A 24568-nucleotide genomic window follows, 5' to 3' on the forward strand; every position below is an offset into this window, starting at 1 on the left:
AGATACTAGAATCTGAGGCATAAAGGGTAGAAATGTTGACTGCAGACATAAAAAGGAAGATTCTATTGGCTAAATTGTTTTAAAGAAATTCAGGAACCCTTTGCAGATAAATCTATGTGTGCATTGCAAGTGTCTTCTGAAAGAAAAGAGCAATCGTGGATGAAAAGAAGCTGTTTCCCACCCACAGTCACTGGCCCCTTCTAGATAAAAAAAAAAAGGGCAGCTTTGATGTCAAAGAGGATTGGCCTCAAGTCGTCATTTTCAGATGGGGAAAGTGAGGTCCAGTGACCAACACTGTCTAGATCTGGACCCTCTGGGCAACAGGACTGCAATAATCATCCAGGTACCTCAACTATCTCTGCCCACTGCTCCTGTAGGCAATCTCAATCCTTCCCTGACATACTACCTTCTGCTCCCTGATAATCCCACTGTGGTACTTCTTAGACATGCAGATAAAATACCTGAAACAGCATGCACTCTCTCAGGTATTTTTGTGTTTAAATAGAAAAACTATTTAATAGAAAAACTGTGAGATCTGAAACTACCTCGCTTAGAGAGTCATCCACACATAATTAGAACTTGATTCGTTTTTTGAACAGTCTACATCTGAGTCACTACATTCTCTCTGCCTTCTAGAACCTTGCCTTGTATTTTAAACCACAAATTCAACACTAGATTACATAAATATATTATGCAACTCTCTAATTTGTTTCATGGGAGCAAGTTGTCTTTCCAAATAAAACACCAGATCCCACAAAACCCAACTTTAATTACCCATGGTACCTATCCCAGCGTTAGACAACCATAAGCAAGGCAGCTAACACTCTTTGTTTAGAAATTAGAGGGATTCTGAAGGAGATATTAAAACAACAAGGAACGCTACGCAACAGTAGCAGGAGCCCCTCACTGCTCCAAATCACATGTGGGTTGGAAAGTCAGGCAACCAAGAGCTTCTCTGGTCAAGGAAAAAACTCAACCCACATTAAAACTTAGTACACATCAATCTCATTGGTTTTCCTAGATTTATATTTAAAACACTACAGAGAATTTTCTCTTTAAGTATTTGGGAATATGTCAGGTAAGGAGCCCAATAACATCAGTAAAATAATTTACTTTCTCAAAAGAAAGGAAGAGCAAATGAGAATCACAAGAAAGCCATGTAGATGTGGGGGGTGGAGTGGGGGTTCACAGAGGGTCCTCAAGTAGGAGCGCTGGAGTGCCACCTTTCTTGTTCCCAACCCTCAGGGAGCAATCAGTGAACTAAACTGAACTACTCATTTGCAAAAGATTGGGTAGGTAGGAGAAGAACACAGATGAGGGTAAATTAAGCCACCCTATTTTCTTTGAATCTTTTTAAAATTCTTCAGTTAAAAAAAAGACTCCAAATAATAGCATCAACTGCTAATCTAAAATTGTTATGCTCTTGTCCTGACCCACCAGCCTGTTTTCTGGGTGCTTTGGACTAGAGAACGAAGAAAGGAAGACATGATTAAAATCTACTTAAAATCAGATGTACTGCATTTTAGAGATGGCATGAACCTCAAGGTCATGCGGTCAAGGGCAAAGACTCTAGACAGATAGGTGTCCATCTCTCTCTCAAGACTATATTTGCTGAATTATCTTTTTTAATCTCTCGACACTCAAATTACTCATACATAAAATCAGAATAACAAGAGTACCCAATAGAGGACTAACAGAAGGATTAAATAAAGTGATACCTATTAAGTGCCTTCGTGATAGCCCTTGGTAGTGTGAGCTATTTCTCTATTTCTTACTCCCAAACAATGTTTTTTTGCTTGTTTGTTTGTTTTTGAGGCAGTGCCAAATTCTCTCTGCACACAAAGAAGCAGGGGAAATATATATATCTGCTAAGTCACCTATATGAAAACTGAAATATAGAAATAGTTTACAAAATTGAACAAAAGAGTTCACTTCTGCAAGATCTATGACCCTGAGCCTCAGGACAATCATGTGGTCATAGCCCAACTGAAAGTCCTCCATGTAGACACCCAGCAAATGCTGCAGGGCACTTAGTCATTTCAAGGAATGTCTGTTCAATAGTTTTGGACGCCCTGTGGATTCATGACACCTATGTGTTTTAGCCATTCCCTCTTTAATATCACAGAGAAGCAAATTCTCTTATTGGTGGATGTGTGTCATGAGTCTATGTGTCATGAATGGTGAGAATTTGCTTCTCTGTGATATGGTGTGATATGGTGGGTTCATGACACAGCCACAGCTGCCGGCAGTCCAGAGGTGGGGATGAGGAAAGCATTGGTGCAGGCTCTGCCCGGCGCCCACACAGGCTGTGACAGTAGAGGCATCAGAGGGAGTTGGACCAGAGCCTCATTTTCCTTCTCTTCCATTTTCCATGATAAGCAACAGAAAGAAGGTCAGGAAGGGAAGAGGACACAGCTCAGGAGACCTAGGAGAGAATGCCCTTGTGAGGGCCACTGCTCACAACAGAATAAAGATGCACGGCTGGCTGCAAGGTAGCCCACATCTGTGTGGCTTCTCTCTGACACCCAGCGCTGCTACCAGAGAACACAGCACAGAGAGCAGCGGGAGCAGAGTCCACCTTTCACTCCTGAGTGATCCAACTTGGATAATGGTTGGATGCATTAAAAAGCTCATTTCTGATGCAGCTTTCTGAGAACTTTGATTCCCTGGTCAAGTGCATATCTCTTGTTGGCTGAGCGGGAAATGCAAAGGCAGAGGCTGCACGAGCTGGCAGGGGGCTCGACCCAGTGAGCAGCTGCCAGTGAGAAGCACATGGGGCAGCCTTAGAAAGAATAGACTCCCTGGAAGGTTCAGTTGGGTCAGCACACCCAACTATCACAGTCTTCACTCTCCACTCATGCCTATTGTCTCTCTAAACAAAAAGCACATTGCTATCTAAACTGCTTTTCCAAGGGAAGACAACCATAGGCAGAAGCATAGACCGTGGGTTCTAGCTGCCCCAGGTCTGCTTCTGACCTCTTTGCGTGGCAATGAACACATACATCACTTGGTCCACGGACTGTAAGCAGCTGCTGTCTAGTTATTGAATTATTTGTCTCCAAGTCCTAGTAAGCTTATCCAGAAAAGATACGTCTGAGGGTATTTACTTGGTGGTATAGAGGAAAGACTGAAATGATCTACATAAAGAGCCCAGATCACAATCAAGTTTAGCAGTTAATATAACTATTTATGAAACCAGCTGGATGAACTCTGGACTCTTGCAGCACAAACACTGGTTTTATGCTACACGGTGATTCTGGCAGAGAAGCTGATGCTCAGAATTCAGAAAACAAAGGCAAGTCACCGTGACATCTATGCAAAGGTGATGATGTTCATGTTTTGTGATCTTAAGCTCATGCTGGTTATTGCCAGACAAGTCAACTGGCAGCTTAGAAAGCACTGCACAGATAGGACGAAGTCATTTTCTTAGGGGTGAAGTCATATCCCAAGGTGCTCCAAAGCTATAAATCCCTATGGTGGAAAAAGCCCTGGGTTCTTCCAGGTTCCCCAGAGAATCACTCATTCTGAGTCATTAGTAAATCAAGAATCATCTGCACCTGGGTTAGTAGTGTCATTTAAATGGCGGTCTTTGAAGATCAGGCTAGGCTAGACTCTGTTCCTCAGACTACCTTGTTAAAGTAGCTCTTCCAATATATATTGTTACTTTGCACCTTCTTTTGGTTCCCGATATATAAGAGGACCTCCACTCCATGTAAGCCCAAGAAGACAATTTACAAAACAGAGATTTCCCAGTGCTTACGAACCAGAGAACAGAAATCGCCCAGTGGAAAGCTGGACCTCCTGGTGAACTCAACCCATCTTTCCTAGTTTCCCGAAGTTCTCCTAGACAGGAGCCGGCCCACCTAGAGCAGCCCCACAAAATGCCACACGTTCTATTAGAAATTCAAGTATAGACAGTATCTTCAACTAGAACAAGCCATTAGATATTAATGTTCAGACAACACCTACCTCACTCCAGACCAGCATGGTACCGAATATGACCTGTAACCCATCAAAGAAATTGTCCCCTATGATGATCACAGTCGCGCCTCCCGTGGTCCATCCTTCACTGGGGCTGATGGCTTTGATACAGGGAGTAGCTGCTTTTCAACACACATGAAAAAGAGAAGGAGACTGCCGTTAGAACCAAACTTTAATGATGGGAGACTTGAGAAAAAGAAAAAAAAATCTTTTATCTTTTCACTAACAGAAAGTCCCTCAAGATCTCAGCATTTCTCAGCCACATTAGGACCTAAAACCAAGGGTGCAGCCTCAGTTCTCAGCATTCCTTTCATTGTCTCTCTTAAGATATATATATTTTTACCCAAATCTTTATCAAGCTGGAAACCTTATAAAATATAACACAGGAGTGAAACTGAATTTACAAAATACTAGTAGAAATTTTTTAAAAAATGGGTGACTTATTGGAATGCACTGGAAATCTTACAGAATTGCTTGATAATTAAATCTGTCTCCTGAAAAGAAAACTTACACATTTTTAGAGAAACATTTCTGTCCAATGGGAAGTTAAGAAAGAGGAGGCCAGAGCAGGGGTGATTCTTGCTCCGAGCCTTCTATCTATAATACTAACATAGCAACATTCCTCCTTAAAAATCATTAGAATTTTTTCAAATAAATGTCATGGATCTCATTTTATAGATGCAAAACAGGTCACTCAGGGTGAATTATGCAACCAAATAGCAGAGGCCAGGCTGAGCCACAGATACTCTGTGACCTTTGCTTTGTTGTGTTTCCCAGGCTTAAAAACCCTACAACCAACTTTTTCAAAATTTCATATCTCTTCTCTTTTCCATTGTAAACGGCCCTTGGAGATAGGAAATAGTTTGCAAATACTGTGATTCCAAACAGACTGGAGGTGGTTTGCCTAATGAGCATGGCATCCTTTCAACAGAATTGCTAGGCATCAATGTAATTGTTGGATCATGTTTTGAAATCTCTCTGAGGGCACCTTGGGGCCACTGAGAGTTTTTAACTCCACGATGCCATACTACTCTTCTCCTGATTACTTTCATGAACAGCAACAAAGCAAAATTCTAAAGCAAGGAAGATATCGTGCAAGAAGAGAGAATGAGACCCTCCTCTTTAATAAAAAAGTTTATTAAGTATTCAAGACTGACTGTCCAAGCATTAAAGCCAATAAGAGCTCCAGTTAATTTTAATGGGGGGAAAAGAACTGGCAAAAAAAAAATATTGGACTTTGTCAAATTTGGCAAAATGTCATGCTTTAACTTTTGCAAGAAGGAAAGAAAACATTAAGTCCATCCCGGTGGGACCATTGCTCACGTGCCACCACACAAACAAGGAGCATGGGTTTGGTTCTGATTCAAATTCATCTTTAAAAATTGCACAGAGAAATTTGGAAATATCCAAAGTAAACATCGCATGTTGGCCGAGCTTATGGCAACGCATCTGCAGCTAAGACAAGGCTGCTCGGTTGACTTTATGCTCCTACACTTCATCCCCCAAACAAAATAACTAATCAAGAAAATGGAAATGATTCATGACTTGACTTCAGAATTCTTCCCTTTTTTTTTTTTTAACACACATGGGGGCTGTGATCAATGTTCCACAGACATGGGACTTTGACTTAAACAAAAGCTTTCTTTTAAAAAGACTTAAATGCATGATTAAGTGCTCCTGAACCAATGGTAAAATAGAGTATATGATTTCAAGCAACTCATAAGATAAACAACACTTAACAACTATGCAAAGTTCTTAAAATATAAACAGTTTAGAAATAGTTTGTTAATTTCCCAAAATCTTTAACTTTTTTTTTTTTCATTTATAACTCAATATACTTAGTTGCCAGAGTAGAATAGAAAAGGTGTTGCTATCTCTCTGGATACTTCTGAGAAATACTGTATATTGGTTAATGGCAAAGTGTGGCATCCAGTGGTGTCATTAAGCACTGACCCTGGGGTTACCCTGGCACACCACAAAATGGCCTTCATGCTAATTATCTGTTTTATCTTTGGGATTTCTGTTAATGTTTATTTTTTAATCTTGCAGATATATCTGTTTAGATGAGTAGGGTCTTCTACAGGTTTCTCACCATTGTACACCAAGAGGGGGAAGGGGTGTGTTCATGGATCTTAGAGGAAGTCCTTACAATAGCAATGGCCAAGACCTGCTGGTTTACACTGGACTCCATCCCTCTTTTTCTCCCCTTGTTATTTTCAAGATAGAGAAGGCATGTAAGAATACATGTATGTGCATGCTTTTAATCTCTTCCTAAGGAAAGTGGTCATGTTTCCAGATACCATGAGCACCTGTTCAGAAGCCAGGCAGAGTGTCAATGAGTCAGAGGAAAGAAAGAACACCGAGTCAGAACCTAATGGGGAAACAATATGTGACACCATCTTCTTAGATGTTTGGAGAAAAAGACCTCGAGAGAAGCACCCAGGCCGAGTGACACACTCCATCCATCCTGCTTTCTCTCCTCTATTGGGATTACAAATCATTCATAGAACAGGTAAGTCAGGCAGTACTTGTAAGTTAGGATCTCAGAGGGTTCTCAGGTGGCTCTTGTACATCTGTCAGGTCATACTAGTCTTGAAAGGAAACTCTATGGCTCATTCCCACTGGGAGAGAGGGTGCAGAAGGAATGCCATCAGCATTTAGTAACTGGAGGTCACGGATGCCAAGTACAAACCATGCATGGGATAGTCCCTGAAAATGAAGAATCCCCAAATGCCCATAACACAAATAGAAAATACTGCAACTAGCTAATGGGAATCTGGCCTAGGAACCCTTGTTAAGAGTTCACAGATCCATGTAGGCTAAGGCCAGAAACAAAAAGACAGCAAGCTGCTCTGGGCATCAGAACTAGCAAAAGAGGATGGGCCTGTCACTCAGCACTGGGGAAGCAGTGGGAGGATACTACGCACTGCACATGCCCATCTAAAGGTGACAGTGGTGCTCAGCTCCAGCCTTTGGGACCCCACCAGATGTAGGCTCAAGGTAGGTCAGGCTTCCCATCTTTTCAAAAAAGCCAAGAATCTAGACTGTTGTTTGAAATTTCTCAATCTTCAAATGTTAGACTCATTCAATATATATATATATATATATATATATATATATATATATATATATATATTTAATCTATAGGCTGAACACATTTCTGGACCGGCTTTAACTGACAGGCTGTCATTTAGCACCTATACCTTAGCCACAAATAAACCTGTCAGACTAAAACTAACCAGGAGATACTTGCAATTATGGCCCAAAGTAGATGTATCCAAAAGTTCCTTGCAGTATTGACAGCAAAGAATTCAAGAAGATAGGTGCCATCCATGGGGGAGTGGTTAAATAAACTATAGGACAATTATATGTATCACAGAAAGAATTTTATTAGAGCAAATGAAAAATTCTATAAACTGACATGGGAAGATGTCAACATAAAATTAAGTGAAAAAGGCAATTTGTGAACTAATGAATAGTGTGACCCTGCTTATTTTTAAAATGATATGTATGAGCCTGTGTGTGCAAGAGTGTATGTGTGTGTGTGTGTGTGTGTGTATACACACATGTGTATGTGCAACCTCAAGTAAATAGGTATGCTAGATGAAGATGTGGAAGGAAGAATGGACATCAACTGTTCCCAGTTTGTCCTCATAAAAAAGAACTGTAACTAGAGTGGGCTTGACAGAAAAAGGAGACGAGTAAGTTTGACTCTATCGTTTGAATTTTTTCAATGAGCATATATTAAGGTAATATATCATAGTAATTTAAAAAAATTAAATGACAGCAGAACACTCAACAACAGTTGTTCTCTTCAGAGCAAACTGACACTAAAAAACAAAACAATCACCTGCAATCAGCTGTGCCAACTGATAGACCCTGGGCCTCTCCATCCCTCCTCTTTTGGGGTAAGTTTTGTCTGAGGATGCCCAGAGAACACTGGAAATAGCCAGGGACCTGTTTTTCTTTCATTCAAGATACCCAGAGGAAAGCAGAAGTACATCAGAGAAAGCCCATGTTCTAATAATCACAAGTGGATGGATTCAGCAGAAGTTGAGAGTGAAAAGATTCACAAAAGAGCTCAATTCCACCCAGAGACACAATAATCAGTACAATTCCATCTCCAAGAAAATATTAGGGAACAGTAAATGAGGGAGGTATGTTTGAATACAAACTATTTTTACCAGTAACTCTTAATTTAATTAATAAAAGATTGTTCTTCCTCTCCAATACATTTCCATACTGTAGCCACAAGAACAAGAAGCCAATTCCTGATTTTAAATTTCATTAAAAATAAAAGTTTTGGTTTTTTTTCTTTTTTTTTCTTTTCCTTGCTTCTTTTCATTAATCCTCCCCCACCCCTCACCAGCCACCAAAGTAGAGGAGATTTTCCTTCCTTCAAACTATGACAATAACATGATTACCCCACCAGTTTAGCATAATGGCTCTGAAATGCTCATGGCACATTGCAGAGTTAAAGTGGAAATTATTAGGTAGCTCTTCTTTGTTATAATAATGATCACTCCACAAATAAAAGCTCTTCTCCCCAAGGTACTGCAAGGCACAAAATGCTAATTCTGAAGATTATGTGTGCGCTTTTATTAAATATTACTATGCCCTGCCTGTTTGAGGGCTCCTCTGCTCTGATTGTTTTATGAGTACCATGTTAATGTCACCCCATCTTGCTAGCAGCAGGCACACATTTTAGCGTTTGTATGAGAGTTGATCAAAGGCCACGTGCTGGGGGAATTGCTGAGAAAACACGGACAAGCGATAAAAATCTAACAGATTAATTGGTTTAAATTTCATTTCAGGGTGTTGAACTTTGGCTCAGGACTTTAATACTACACGGTGAGTCAGGGCCTAATTACCAGATTTCCAATTTGCTTCTGAACAATGGTCATGGTAAGAAGGAAAAGAGAGGGGGAAAAAAAATAAAAAAAAAAAAAGAAAGAAAGAATCTTTCAGCCTCCAGTGCATATTTAACAACCAATGCTCTGTGTGCAGACAGCTGTACACGGGGACATTTGCTATCACCTGCTCCACCTCCAGAGCACTTCTGATTCCTTCCAATAGCCTCAGAAGGCAGAAGGAATCATGGACGCCCTCAGCAGTTAAAAATTTTCTGGTTTACAGAATCAATGTTACAAGATTCGAGTGCTCGCCTGCTTGCCCCAGAAGCACTGGACTCTTTATTAGCAAGGGGAATTTATAAGCTGGGCCTCCAATAGAAATGATCTATTTCATTGATAGAAAGCAAGGGCCAGGAGAGCCATGTTTACCTCGGGGTTTATGGGTGGCCTTGGGAATAAGGGTTAATTGAGCTCAGAGGTGCCTGCCCATTGAGGTGAATTAGTGGTGTGTGTGGCCATCAGCCGGATCCTGGGGCTGCTCTTGCTTTTGCCTCTGAAATCTCTTTGTGCTGTGATCAATACCTCACTTGTTTGGGGTAGCCATACAGATGACCTGGGTTCAGCATTTATCATATCTCATCCCCAAAATGAGGCTTTTGTGACAGTGGACACCTGTCTGGTTATGAAAGACTTAATTAGAGATGCTCTGTTTGTTTTTTGTTTTTGTTTTTTTAAATACACTGGGAAAACAACACTGAACTGGCAAAATGTGCAAATTTAGGAAATTTCTAATCCTGTTCTAAATCTTAAGAAGAAATTCCACTTTGAAGTGGACATAGGGTCATTTTCCATTTCCATCTTGTGCAGCATATGAGAAGATGTCAACTCCTTGTCTAGCATCCTGTGACCTAGTACTCTGGATTAATGAGCATTTCTACAAAGCAGGTAGCTGAGTCTTTCAGGAGAGGCAGGGATACTGCCGCCAGCCCTTATTAGCATCTGAGTAAAGCTAGAAAGATGAAATTATCTTACAATGATTTTAACATCGGGAGAATTATAGTATTTGAAAATGGTCAAGGGCTCTAGCTGTTCAAATTCCATATCTACCCTTTAGCACAACCTATAAACTGGCCCCTTCTAAGCTGTGCTTTTCACACAGATGATGCCTCATGGACTTCCAGCAAATGCCCAAGAAATGCCCATTCGTGTTTTGTTCTACTATGTGCCAGGTACATGGCAAGCTCATTGCTGCCATTGGCTCCTCATACTCTGATCACTCTAAATTATATCCTTTGTTGTAGAACTTTCCTCAGAATTTCCAGTTATGCTACTTGCCAACATATCCAGCTGAATGCACTGAGTAGGTGGATTTGGCATCAATCCTTCCAAAGTAGAATTTCTCTCTTCCGCCTCCTTTCCTTCCTTCCTTCCTCCCTCCCTCCCTTTCTCTCTCTGTCTCTCTCTGTCTCTCTCTCTCTCTCTCTCTCTCTCTCTCTCTCTCTCTCTCTCTCTCTCTCTGACTTCATTTTTTCAGGATGAATATTAATGGAGAAATTTTCAGAAAATTTTCAGCCAAAGGAATTGACTTTATCATTATTATCCCAACTTTGGAGGTTTATCAGAAAATGTGGAACCCCTGGCCTCAGCTCATTTCTCATATTTATGACTTCAAAAACCTTGCTCCCTTTTATCTCCTTGGTTTTAGAGATAAACTCAAGGTGATGGGAGCAACCCTGTCCTAGAAGCTTATGGGAACACAAAGTGACTCCTATAAACTCGATGTCCAGAGTCAGCTTTCCCACTCAATCTGAACAACTGGATTTGCTGGTCTTTTGAGTGAAATGATGACTTTTTCCAACTGCACATAGTCCCATAGCACCAAAACTCTCCTCTTTGGATCCTGAAAGTAACAGCTAGTGGACAGGAAGCAAGATGAACAGAGGGGGTTGTCACCAGCTGGAAGACTGGCCCTCTGCATTTTCACCATGTACAGGAGGCGGATTTGTTCTTGGATCAACGTTCCTCCAGCTGGATTCCTTAGAAATGAGTAGCAGTTATGAAGCCTGACCTGAACTCTAGCACACGTGGGTGCCAACTTCACTTTCAGAAAGCTAATATGACCACAGGCTCCAGCCGATTCACAAACAAACATAAACTCAGCTGGTAAGCAAACAATTTTGACAGCCTCCTCACTCAAGGTGTGGCAGTCTTTGTAACACATGCTGTTGCCTTGACTTGAGTTATTATAGATTTGTTTCTATCTTTTTTTATTGTCTTCAGTAATTGCATTATGCAGTTAAGCATTTTATTGTTTATTAGAGTTTTTATTTTGTTTTGTTATCGGTCTGCATTTATTGCTCTGTCCTTTACAATATCTAGATATTACATTTTGCAAAGAATCGCTTATTATATATGCAAGAGTCAGTCTCTCTCTCTCCCCGCACCCTGGTCTGGTGTATGTGTATATGGTGTTTGTCACTTTAAAGAGAAATGTAACCCACGATACAGAGATTTTTCAATACCACATGCAATTAAACCTATTAAATATTAAATGAGGAGATTGAGAATTTCAAGTGTTTTTCATCCTTTATTCCAAAGTGACTTCATTTGGCAAGAAAGCCCTTTGCTTTGACAGCATTAATGGCTCCCTCAGAAAAGGAGAAAAGGAAAAACATTCATAGTCACCAGAGAGAAATATTACTCCAACGTCCATCTACATCAGGTACAGCTAACCTGATGGTGTTCGTATAGAGAACCCATACTTAGAGAGTTCCAAACTAAGTTGCTTGCTAATTAAAGACCAAGCCCAAATTCTATGTACTTCCTGTTCATTTTGCAGCTTTCTTATTCTAAAGTTGAAAAAGACCTCAGCAATCTGTAGACACAGCACCTGAGCAAGGGATAAATGGAAATGCAGGTACAAAAATTATAATTTGGAATGTTCCAGGGCAAGTGCTTTTGGATTTTTGATTTTGTCTGAGATCCAGAACTCTATTCAGGTTCACTATTCAGGGTTATTTAACAATTTAGCAGTGAAAAATCTTGACATTTTGATGTACCTGTAACTTCTAAATTGCACTTGAAAGATTTGTTGAAGGCTTTTTGATTTAGTGACATGCAACATAGCATTGTTGCGTAATATGCAAAAAATTGTTTGTTAAATATACCGCAGAAGCTCAGAATTTTATGACTCAAGGAGGGGCAAATGCACTGTTTTCCACCTAATGTTTGATCTGCCAAATATAAAATTAAAGTGTACAAAATATTAATTTTAAAATAGCTAAAGGCACATACTGCCATCAGTTTGTTTGTTCATTCGTTCTTTTTTTTTCTTTTCTTTTTTTTTCCCTTGTTCTATGACTGTCAGCCACTCCATCGCAAAGCAAATGGGAAAATTGTCATGGAGGGTAGGAGAACCCTCAGAATGAATTATTCATGGATTCAATTGTGATATTTATTGCAACAATAGTAAATTCACTTGCCTCTGATTATACAATAAGTAAATAATTCTTTTCTTCCCAACAAGGAGAACTTTCATGCACTAAATTATTTTTAGCCTAATTCTCCTACTGTAAGAAAAGTTTAAGACATAAAAGCCAAGGAGAAAAAAAGGAAACAAATATCCTTCCAAAAATGGACACCCAATATTGTGAAAAAGGGAAAATAATTTTCAGTTTAAAAAACAAAATCCATGAACTGCTTTTTCAAAGAATGCTCAAGTCTTTATTCCCAAGCAATCTTCCTGGGCCTGGGAAATCATAAAGTCAAATATGAGCAAGTCTAGTGGAAAATCTGTGACGTTAATCTTGGCTTGAGTCGTATTTTTAACAGGCCTTGAATGTGTGTGCCGGTTCATCCAGATGGCCATACAGGAATCGGCCTGATAGGATTAAACCTTTATGCTAAACTCCATTCCATCTGTCACCAAGGTTTGCCTTTCTTTATCTGAATATGAATTTTAGCCTCCTTATATCTGGGAACAGGACTCAATGCAGCATTAAAAATATAGATGCATGCAGATAATTTAACATTTTACAAGTTAGTCTCAGTTGATATGACCTTACTTAGTCTTTTTTTCTTGAAAACATTTTTTGCCAAGAATTTTGCTAAGAAGAAATTCTAAAGTATGCAAAATCCACTTTTCTTGCCAGAGGGTTTTGTCTTCTTCTTCCCATGGAACTCTAGGACTCATTCAGCTTACTATCATAATAGGGGTGCACATTGACATTTACCCACAAAGATAAAACAGGACGCGACCTGGCATCCCCTCAGCACAATTTTCTCTGAGAATAGATGGTATATCATTTCCATGGGATGACTAATCCCAGCAGACGATATTCATGCATGTTTTGCTCTTTCCATTACAAGAAGATTGGTATTAGTCATCATTTGATAAATTATCTACAACAACTGTTTCTATCATTCTTATCAGGTTTTCTGTTTTTAAGGAAGCTCTTTTTTTTGCTGGGGGTGAGAAATGGGGAGGCTGTGATTCCCAGCTTCTTCCTGAATGAAGCTGATCTCTGTTTTGCCCTCCTGTGCATATGTCCCTAGGAGCAGTGGGGTTAACTTCACAGCTGGAAGAGTTGGCTTAGGGCAAGTCTCAGGACAGAAATCTGTTGAGTTGTCAAGAGGCCAGAGCCTGGTCAATGGTTGTGGGGTTCCCAAGTCCATAACAAAGACAAAAGGGAGTCTCAGAGTGCTGGGCTTGGTGGAGAAGAACCAAGATAAGCTGCCCAAGCAAATCTCATGCAAATAAGTGAAAAAGCTGCCTGTGAAAAGGATCTTTTCCAGTCCTAAGTGGAGGCTGGTTCAGAGCACATGATTGGTCATGTGTGCTCAGTGTGTTTGTGATAGAAACCACAAGATGGCAGCCTGTTCGGCCTCAGCCCTGAGAACGAAGGGTCCCTCTGGCACCTCGGCAGGATTCATGGGCTCCCCATTGTACCTGTGGTCACACTGACTCTTAGCTCCACACTGCCATGAATGGTGCAGCCAAGCAACTTGCCAATGATTTAGATATTTTCACACACAGTTATAGTTCTTATATTTAAGCACTACCTTTAACTGAATACCAGAGGATAGAGAGCCGAGAAACTTCCCATTCAAGCTCAGATGACTAACTCCAATTATTGATAGGAATGTGCATATAAACATTTTTGTAAACACATGTCTTTGATTCTTTTGATTAGCAAAACTTTTAGTCAGTTAATAAGAAGGGATCCCCTCCTGAAGTAGATGACCTTAAGGGATGGCACCCACTGGCGAATCACCTTCTGGAATACAGACATGCTCACACACACAGCCCTGCCAGCTATGCTCCACATCTTATCCTAAACAAGCACATCTATTTGGAAATCCCATTGCTTAATCTGCTTTGCCCAGTGTAGGAGCCACTAGCAGCACGTGCAACTATTTAAATTCAGTTTAAAATTAATTAATATTATATTGAAAGTCTTTTCTCACACATGCCACATTTTAAGGGGTCACTTTCTATGGTGGCCAATGACTATCATCTTAGAGAGCACATTGATAGATTTCTTCCATTATTCCAGCAATTTCTAGTGGACAGTGTTGTTATTAGGACCAAATTTGGAGCAGGTATTCATAAAGAATAATCAGAGCTAATTTTCAGGGTGCCCTTCATAAGTCAAGAACTGTGCGAGGAATGATGAATCCCTAATCCGTCCAACAAGGACCACAAAAGCAAATACTCTCAGGGTCAGGTAGGAAGTAAAGTTAATAAACTGGGCTGGATACAATGCAACAGGAGTAGCAGGAATTGTGTTAAACACATAGTGTGTGCCCTACCCAAAAGTGACCCAAGTCCTCAGTTATGATTTCCATGTAAAAATCTCTGTTTTTAAGATCAGCAACAAATACATAATTTATTAAAATACCATGTAAATTAAATTTACGTATCGCCAAAAGCTGGATTCCATCCATTATCTTCCAGTGTGCAACTTACATACATCTTTGGAAAGTCAAGAATCATATTCCAGTTAATAAGTTCTGTCATCACACAACTGAAGTGCCACTGACTCATCAAATGATGAACATAAAACACAACCAGGATCAATTCTTCTTTTGACTGCTAAAGGCCTCTCTATATACGATATGGAAGCCCCCACCTGGCCTTCTTCAGCTATGCATAAGATACTCTATAAGCGGTTTGGGAGAAGAGCTTCCTGCTCCTGAATGATTTCTATTGAGATCATGCAAGACAGCATAGATAGCGATTTTTTTTAAAAAAAGAAACTGTGTTTTGAATGTGAGCAGCATTTTAAAATCAACCCTGCCCCACCTTTAATAATGGCCATGAGGTGTTTTGTACCTTTCTGAATAGTTCTGGTTATACTTCTCTCCACAAGCAAGGATGCTACTGTTAATGTGTTTGAATGAACTTTCACTATGGAGTCTTATCATTTTGAGCCAGTTTCCTCTCCTCCCTGCCATGTTCAGGGAAGCTGCAATTTCACATCAGTTACAGCATAGATGTTTCCATGGTGATATCTGTGATGTCACAGGCACAGGCGTGTGTGTTGTCAAATGGTCCCCACAAGATGAGCAGAAAGGACTGGCCAACCTGCTTCCTAAACTTCATGATGTACTGCCTGGACTTCCTCAAAATTTACTCTTCAGAGTCTCAGCTGTCCTATGTGGACTATGAAAAGCGAACACTCAGACTGGCCTGTTTCTGATTCATTTCTGCTCTCTGATTACCAATGATGAACAGAGGCTACTCTACATGCCCAGACCTAGATTAATCTTCCTAAGACAACAGCTTTCAAAATTGGGCTTACAGGGTCAAGTCCACCTTGCTGAGTCTGGCTGACTTTCCCTTTCTAAGCTTAGCCCCCATCCCTTGCAAGCTGGAAATGAGATTCTTCAGGAATTAAGACCATGGCTCAGCTCACATACCAGGCTTGCCAGTTCCAACTTGGGCAAGTTACTTTACTTTTTATAAGCTTCTACCACTTTACCTGGAGTAATAATTCTAAAAGAGTCCACCTTGCCAGGTTGCTGTGAAGTTTAATCTATGTAAAGACCTTAACACAGAGAAAATAAGGGATAAATGTGAGATGATGGTAAAGAGAAGAAAAATTTATTGCAAGAGAAGGAGGAAGAAGAGTATCTTGCATCTGTACAGCTAGGCAGGTAGCTACCTGTGCAAATCAACCCAATCAGTCAGCACATCTGTCACAGAAAGGAACCTCATTCGCCCACAAACTGGAGAGACTGCTCTGCACTTTACCAATGCCTGACTATTAACTAGTTTTACTCAGTTTTCAAAGGGGCTTTTCCATATACTCTCTCTCCACTATTCTTAACCTTAAATAGCAGACAAGCAGATGTTATTCTTCAATCCACTTCACAAATGAGATAGGTTGGTCTCAAAGATTCATTTATACTTGAGACTTGGAGAGGCTACTTTGACCGATACAGTCAAATATTTAAAACACCCAAACTTCCTTTCAATTTTGGTGTTTATCTGAAATTTCTGCTCAGTTTGGCTAAAATGTTCACTTTAATCGTATAAATACAGCCAAAGTCTCATAAAATCTTAGTTTTGCAATTTCTTATCCCCAAGATAGAGGGTGGATATTTATTAACTTTACAGAATATTACTACTCTATTTCCAAGTAAGGTTATTTCCCCCCTAAGACTCAGATTCACGAATGAATTATAGTTAAATCTCTCTCTACCTTCTTCTATTTCCAAGTTCAGAAAATGCATCCTAATGTAAAACCACTAGTGCCAATTTAAACAGAAACATAGAAAATACTGCCAAACATCCAGGCTGAGAAATGTTTCTTTTGTTACAAGTTGGGCTGCTAAACACATGCTCAAAATGTGAACATCCAATACAAGGGATAGCAACAGGACCAGAACTTACATACTTTAAGTGGGGGGCAGTTTCAGCTCACTTTTGTTTTCCATCTGGACATTGTCGATGTCAATGGTGGACAGTGATATTGTCCCCAATTTTCTTTTTTTCATCTGAGCAACAAGGATCAGATTCTAGAAGACTTTAGCTAACCAAATCATGAAGAGTTTCTAGAATTCTGCCAAAGTTGAAAGGCAGAGGAGCATGAGATTTGCTGCACACAGAGTTACTGGAAGAACACAATTGGTTCAATGACTCAGGCAGACAATTTTAGGAAATAAAGATCAAAGGTACACTTTCCTTTTCCATCAAGAAATAATAAAGCACATTAGCACTGACTGGGACACCACTCCATGAATAACATATCTAAGGGCTCGTCCTGCTCACCCAGTACAAGTAGAAATAACAAAGAATTAAAGAAAGGTCTCACATTGTAACAATCATGGTATTTATGTATGTATTAGTGGTGCTGGGACTTGAACCCAGAGCCCTGTGTGTGGTAGGCGAGCACTCTGTAATTGATCTCCACCTCCTGCCCTCAACCTCACGAATTTTAAACATTCTAAATAATGACAAAAGTACATTGCTCCCTGTTCATATCAGACACATGCACCGTGTCTTGACATTTTTATTGCTTTGCCCAAGTTTGATGGAAGAAACTGACGTGTTGAGGTCTCAGACCTGACACTGTCCATGTCTCTTTTCCCTGCGTCCCCCTGCCACATTTCTTTCCAGATCTGGGGATGAAGAATGTGGGTTTGAACAACTGGTGTCCCGCTGATTACAACTGTCAATTAAATAAGCCAGCAACCCAGGAGCATATGTTCACATATGAAATATTGATTAATTGCACAGATTGGGATAAAAATCTATTAATACCTGGGTTCTGCTTTCATGTTTACTGGTCAGATCTGCGTTGGGTGGATGCAGATCTATTTCTGTGCCCTGTGGGCTAGAGAGTGCGACTTTTGTGTTTCACTTTTCTCTTCCTTCTCTGGATCCCATCTGGTTTCCCATGTCGGTGCTTCTGTTAGGACTGACCAGCATGCGTTCAAGCAGGACTTTAATTACTGGGTCATCTTCCAGCAGACTTGCCCATGCAGACTGACAGCAAAGCCAGGACCCTGCAATTCTCAGCCTTTTCTCTTGGGCCTCTCTGAGTAAATCTCTTTTTCCCAGGGATGCTAAAATCATGCCGATGGCATTACATTCATCTGATAAGAATGATGATCACCGAATTTCTATAAAGTTTCATTTCTGTCCACTGAGTATTTCAGGTTGCAGGGCTGGCACAGGGAGTCTGAGATGGGATGCCCGATAGTGTGACGTGATACCAGGAGTTTTTATCTTAACCCAGAAAAGTACCTTCCCGTATATCACTGCACATGCCAACTAACTCACCCTTGGGAGTGAGCATAGATCAGGCTTTTTGGTTTGCCTTTGAGTAATGTCGTCAATTTGCTTCAATTGAAGCAGGTTTTATATTACCTGCTCAAATGGCAGAATTTCACTCTGCCTCTGAAGTCTAGGGTATGGGGAGATGCATGGACTAAACAATGGGAAAGAACAGTGGCCACGATCCCCTGTGTCAGCCGCTCAGAAACCCAAAACCTAATTCTTTTTCTGTTTCGCCACAACTAAATCCTTAAAGGATGGCCTCAGTTTCCCTTTTTATTAATTGGATATAGTAACAGCAGTGCCCTCCCATGGCTGCTAAGAGAATTAAAGGAGATAGTGCCAATTGTGTAGTATTGAATTTGATACAGTAAGTGCTTAAAGCCACTGACTCCCAGCAGCACCACCATTCCCTGGAACATGGATGGAAAATTTAGCATTTTAGTGAACTATAAGTTGCATCAGCCTGTGATGATGGACCCCTATGTCCAAGTCAAAGAGAAACCAACCTGTGGGAAATTTTCAAGTTTATTTCTGAAAAATGGACCTTAGCCCTAACCCCATCAGCCCTCCTTCAACCTTCTGTTTGATCCTCCTATGGTATTTGAACATGCTTTCCTCTTCTGTTTAAAATTCTCTTTCTTCTTTGTTGAACCAAATACTGCTCATTCTTTTTTTTTAGTTGTAGATGAACCCAATACTGTTATTTTATTCATTTATTTGTTTATTTGTATGTGGTGCTGAGTATTGAACCCAGTGCCTCAGATGTGCTAGGCAAGTGCCTTACCACTGAACTAAAACCCCAACCCAATTGCTGCTTATCTAAAACTTCTAAGTTTCCCTGACTCTTCAGACTTGGCCGAGTCCCCTTGCCTGAAGCTCCCTTAGGAGTCTGTTATTTCTCCTTTCTAGCACTTACCAGCCTTTCAATTTCAATCATCCTATGTACCATTACTTCCTTAATATGAACATATAAATATGCATGTGCTTAGGATTGTATACCTCATAGTGTCATTAACTGTCCCTATTCTGACCAGCTGGGTACTCCTGTTGTGCATTACAGTAGGCGGTCATCCGGTGTGTGTTGAATAGACGAAGGAGAATGGAAAAGCAAACAGAAAAAGAATCATCAGCGGTGTTAAAAAGTTAAGGGACTAAAATGAGCAGCTGGAAATCTGAGCACTCCTCCAGCAAGTAGGAACAATTGCCTCTATACCCACCCACACCCAGCTTCCTCCACGGATCAGCAACAGCAACCTGGAGCCCCATTTCCTGGGCTGATCTGGCCCCATTCCGGCAGAAGGCACTCCATTCTCCTGGGGGTTAAAATTAGCACCAGTGAGCTCCCCCTGAGGTGGGCTCTCTTCATGCAAGGACCCAGGTGGATCTTGCTGACAGATGTTAAGGTTAGAAGGAAGGGTAACAGCCAGATGAGAAAACAGAGCCGCTGGCTTCCGGAGGTACCAGGACTTCCTGTCTTTAGGCCCTGCTGGTTCCTGCCCTCCCCGCCCCTCCCCCACGTGGCAGCTTCAACACAGTTGCTGCTTTTTCTGTCATTTGAACTCAAATCCTATCTTGGAAATTGATGGGCGATCCTGCCCTTGACAACACAATGTCAGCTTTGCTCAGTGTCCAGCTGGTTCCGTATACATTATCATAATGCGCTGCCTGGGTGGACCCTGGCTGGCTCTCTCCCTGGGCTCTAGTCCCCTTTCCAAACCGACTGCTGCTCTCTGACATGCAGACTCTACTTTGGTTAAAAAATAAAAACAGAGTTAAAGACTTGGGAGAGGTTTTGATGTTTTAAATCCTATGAGGATATTAAGTCTTTTCTAAGGGTAAACCGAACCTCAATGGTTTTCTTTTAAAAAAAGCAATATTTGACTTCATATAAAAAGAAAGACTATTTGCCAGGGTCCTTCACTGTTTCCTGGTGACTTGGAAGAATTATTACTTCCCCCAACTCTGTAAAGTCCTCTCTTAAAAGCATTTCCCAAACTTTGGTCAGGATTTGCCTCATCCCAGTACCCCTAATGCTATATTTACTTCATTTTATTTAGTTGTGATTTTAATTTAGATCAACTATTTTTTTCCCTTAAATTTAATCTTGTCCTAAGTAGTAATAACAGTGAGATCCTGATTTTGGAGTTGTAGGGGTTTTGTTGGTTTGTTTATTTTGTTTTCATTGTTGTTTGTGTGTTGAGATAGACATAGAATTATTTAGAAATGTTTTAACATTTTTCTCCATCTACTAAAATCATCTCACACACTGTATGGGAAACACTGAAAAGCTCACAGCTAACTGTGGAGTGGATTGCACACTATACACTCTCAGCTGAAGGAATTCAGGGAGAAGAACATCTGTGGTGTAAGAACTGCCTGAGACACAAACAGTTCTGTGTGCTACACCTTGTGGCTTCTCCAGACTTTCTGGAACCAAGTGTTCACCTCCTGCAGGCTGCCCAAGGTGGTAGGAAATGGACTCAGGTCTCTGCAGAGTGACCCTCACATTGGTATTTTGGTAGCAGCTCTCCAAGGCTGTGTGTGTGTGGCATCTCAGGAAACAGAATTTATCTCAGAATCAGCTGCATTCAAACAATGAATTATCAAAGGTTGAAGAGCCAGACAGAGCCTCTCCTTAAAGGATAAGGAAACTGAGGCCCAGAAAGACCTGAGCACACAGCAAGGATGGAACTTTGTTTATATTTACTTCCTCATGTATAAATGAAAATAGCCAAACAAGAAAATTTATTTCAAACCCAACTCCTTGTCACTATTCCTAAATATCACATCATAAGAATGGTTTAGGAATGAATGGTGCATCAAAGTTTTTATCTGGGTATTAACACCAACTGGAATCATTTGAAATTCTCACTTGAGTATTTCTGACAAATAAGGACAAAGGCCTCAGCTGTAACCACCAATTATACAAATAAACACAACTGGAATTATGATGCATGTGTAACCCAATATAAGAGAAAAAAAATAGGTTTAAAAAAAGTTCCATCATTTCTGATCAAAATGTAAGCAGAAAATACCACTACCCACAAAACACCACCCCGTGCTGATTACAAGTATGGTTTTCTCATTTATTAGATCAAAGAAAATACTAAATATTTGAATTTTCCCAGTTTATAGGTATGTCAAGAAAATCCTACAAGACTACAGCCACATATAATTTCTAGCATGAGGTCCAGTGACCCTGAAGGATCTCAAACAATACTTAAGCCACCATCTCACAGTTTTCTCAAGATCACCTTTTTCTCTACTGTGTATATGTGCCAGAAAGTCCAGATGATTAACAAGTGGGTTCTAGGGAGATGAGTTAGAGCATCCTTGCAAATAAATAAGATATTACCAGGCTCCTTGCCATTGCCAGCCCCACAGAAAATATCCCAGTGGTTAAATAAAATCAGCATTTAAAAAATTTGACTAGCACGAGTTCCAGCCGTAGGAAAAGAGGTTACTGAAGAGAATGAACTATAAGGCAAACGTACATCATGTGCCCCAATTTTTTAAAAAGAGGTGCTCTGGGCTAAGTTTCAAAAGATCTTTTTAGAATGCCAGCACAATTGCCTTTCTTGAATTGAGAAAAATAAGGACAATTGGATAGAAGATAACAATAATTTAGCATCATGTCCAAGAGCAGTAGTTGAAAGTAGATGCCAGAATTAAGGTTTGGGGATTTAAACCTGAAAATCTACTTAATTGCTGTGTGACTCTGGGTAGGTTACATATCTCCTTCTTAGCCTCAGTTTCTTCAAATAGCAATTCTATGTACCCTGGAAGGCCTCAGGGTTATGGCTGCTAATTCTTAGTCATACTATTATATAGAGCTATGTGGTTATGTAGGCCAAGGGTCAAATACCAAGCCCAATTCTAATTAGTTTTGTGGCTTTGGGTAAGTTATTGATCCTCTCTAAACTTCAGTGTTCTCATCTGTGAAGTGGGAATACTAATTGTTACCTCTTAACAAATTTGCTGCAGGATTTGATGAGATAATATAAATAAAATGATGACCACAGTGCTGGCATTTAGGAAAGGTTCCATAAATGTTGGCTAATAATGGTCCAAAATAAAAACAGTAGAATTAAACTACCTGGCTCAGTCACCATCAGGGATGACAATTAAGTCTGAGCATGAGTTCCCCTCTATCACCAATGCTGCTGGTGGTGTCATATTCAAATAAAGAGAATGTAGATCATCTGCGTGGTGATTACAGGTAGCTCATGAACTCTTTAATCTGCCTGAAGCTGAGGTCTTGATAGCTCCCAAGTTCCCAGTATTGGGATTGTGGTGTAATCTGATTTATGACTTACTCAGGAAATACTCTAGAACCTTATTCTTCTCTTGACGACATACCTTGTCCTTTCTATTTTAAGGGAAGACAAAAGGCAACTTCCCAACTTCTCTAAGGAATGGTACAATCTGATACTTGGAATCGTGGGGTCTTGTTGCTCTATTCTATGACACGTGTGGATATTTTTAACCCTAAGTTTCTGTTCTTGCATCTGCCTTTATTTTTCAATTGGGCAAAATCACCTGATAAATGTGCAACCCTCAGTACACAAAGATGGCACTAATATTTCTCTAGTTAACTTGGACCCTTTGCCAAAATGCTCTTGCCTAAGTGGGTCTGGCTGGAGCAGTGCACCAAAATCCTACATCACAGTGAGAGCCACTCACTGTGTCATCCATCCTCTGCCACTATATTCTGAAAGTGCAATCTTTCAAGGGGGTGGACAGTTGCACAAATATTTTTCTCATGATCCTCCAGGTCCCAGAGGGTCTGGAAGCAGACCAGGCCAATCTGAATTATGAAGGCACCCAGATTGGACCCAAGTCCTCCTGCAACATGTCATTGCCCAGGACCACAAAGCTGGGCAAGCTCTAAAATACACCCTTGCTGGCCAGGGGTAAGTGCAAAGAGCAATAAATGCATTTTGACAGACACTATCTCTAGGTTTTAGTATGAATGGGTCACATGCCCTCTCCAGGTTTTCTGTCAATGAGGGGGGTGAAGGAGGTGACCTTGCAGACTCCAATGACTCTCCGCCCAGGATGAGCCATGACCCAGGGGTTGCCTATAGTGGGAGAGAGAGAAGCTTAGGAGGGAATGGTTAGTTTATTTTCATTCATTCAATGATTCCATTTTGCTGGGAGTAATACACATTTCATAGAACAAATAACACAGCAGCCCTTCGTTGTACGGGCCTTAAAAAGACAGAAGTCTCCATATGTTCACTGAGTCAATGGGCAAATTCTTTCTATGTTATTTATGAAAAACATAATGAATAAAATAAAACCATCTGGAAAAAGAGCTCTCAAAGTGCTGGACTAGGTTCCTATGGTGAATAGGCACGATTGATAGATGGAGGAGTGATGGGGTGGGGGTGGGGCACTCTGGGCACATCCAAGTCCCAGGAAGCTTCCAAAGTCCAGCAGGGAAGGGCTCAGAGCAATGGTTCCCTGGGCTTTCCTGAGACTCTAGACGAACCTATGGTCGAAACTGAGTTCACCAAAGCCCTGTCAGCCTCCCTCACCATTCCACTACCTAACCAGACCATGTGGTCTTGGGTGACGTGGCCCTGGCCCTTGCCCAGCCTCATCTCCTGCCACTACTCCAGAGCAACATAAGCCATGTCGGTCCCCTTCAGTCTTGAATTCACCTGAGCAAAGCAGCTCTGCAACACACCGTTCCTCTGTCTGGAATGTTGTCCCCTTTGGGGAACATCTGTTCATCTTTGAAATTTTGGTCTACATGAGATTTTTCACGGAGAAGGCTTCCCTGACACCCCACGCTTCCTCTTCCCTGTTATGGTCTTCCTTTCTGCACTAATTAGTTGCAAAGTTTTGTTTCCTATCTTTCATCTCTATTTATATCATAAGTTCTATGAAGACAGGGACTGTGTCTGCCTTCTGTTAGTGGAACCAGCTTAATGTCTGGCACATACAATTTGAAGCCCCCTACATTCGTTAGCCAGAGATCCAAAGAAGGGGTTCCACTAGAAATAGCTAGTGGGTTTCTCTGTTCCCCCAATCCCTGTTTCTTCAAAGGACCCTCCTGCAAGATGGCATGAGTCCCTGACTTCAGTTCAGAGACCACAGAATTGTGCATGCTGAATGAAAGCTGACACATGACCGAACCCTGCTGTCACTGGTGACATACATAGCTGGGGCCCACAGCGGCAAAATGACCCATCTAGGGTCACATAGCTAGTTAACAACAGAATCAGGACTTGAATCCAATTCTCCAGCCAGACAGCCTGATCCTACTTCTAGGTGAGCCTCAGGGCCTTATTACACAGAGGCAGGGGAGCGGGGTCCTCTCCTGTCAATTAGAACCTCTGTGCCACTTTGGAGTAACCTCCTGAGCTTCAACTTTCTTTCTCCACATGTCCATAGAACAACAAATTTAAACGCAGGTGGGCAGAGAGGATTCAATGGGGCT

At 40.9% G+C, this 24568-nt stretch overlaps 1 protein-coding gene across 15 annotated transcripts in view; it reads right to left on the reverse strand.

The window, feature by feature from the left end:
- The window catches only part of Ebf1 (EBF transcription factor 1), a 400988-nt gene that overhangs the window by 118196 nt on the left and 258224 nt on the right, over window positions 1-24568 (reverse strand). For 8 of the 15 annotated variants that reach the window (XM_078051755.1, XM_078051741.1, XM_078051779.1 and 5 more), the window contains exon 9: window positions 3970-4100. In XM_078051755.1, coding sequence (XP_077907881.1) covers window positions 3970-4100 — 131 coding nt within the window. Of the gene's footprint in view, window positions 1-3969; window positions 4104-24568 lie in introns of all 15 variants that reach the window. The other 7 variants (XM_078051753.1, XM_078051738.1, XM_078051777.1 and 4 more) reach the window with 1 other exon arrangement.

Source organism: Ictidomys tridecemlineatus, chromosome 1, assembly GCF_052094955.1.
Source record: "Ictidomys tridecemlineatus isolate mIctTri1 chromosome 1, mIctTri1.hap1, whole genome shotgun sequence".
NCBI classification, from domain to species: domain Eukaryota; kingdom Metazoa; phylum Chordata; class Mammalia; order Rodentia; family Sciuridae; genus Ictidomys; species Ictidomys tridecemlineatus.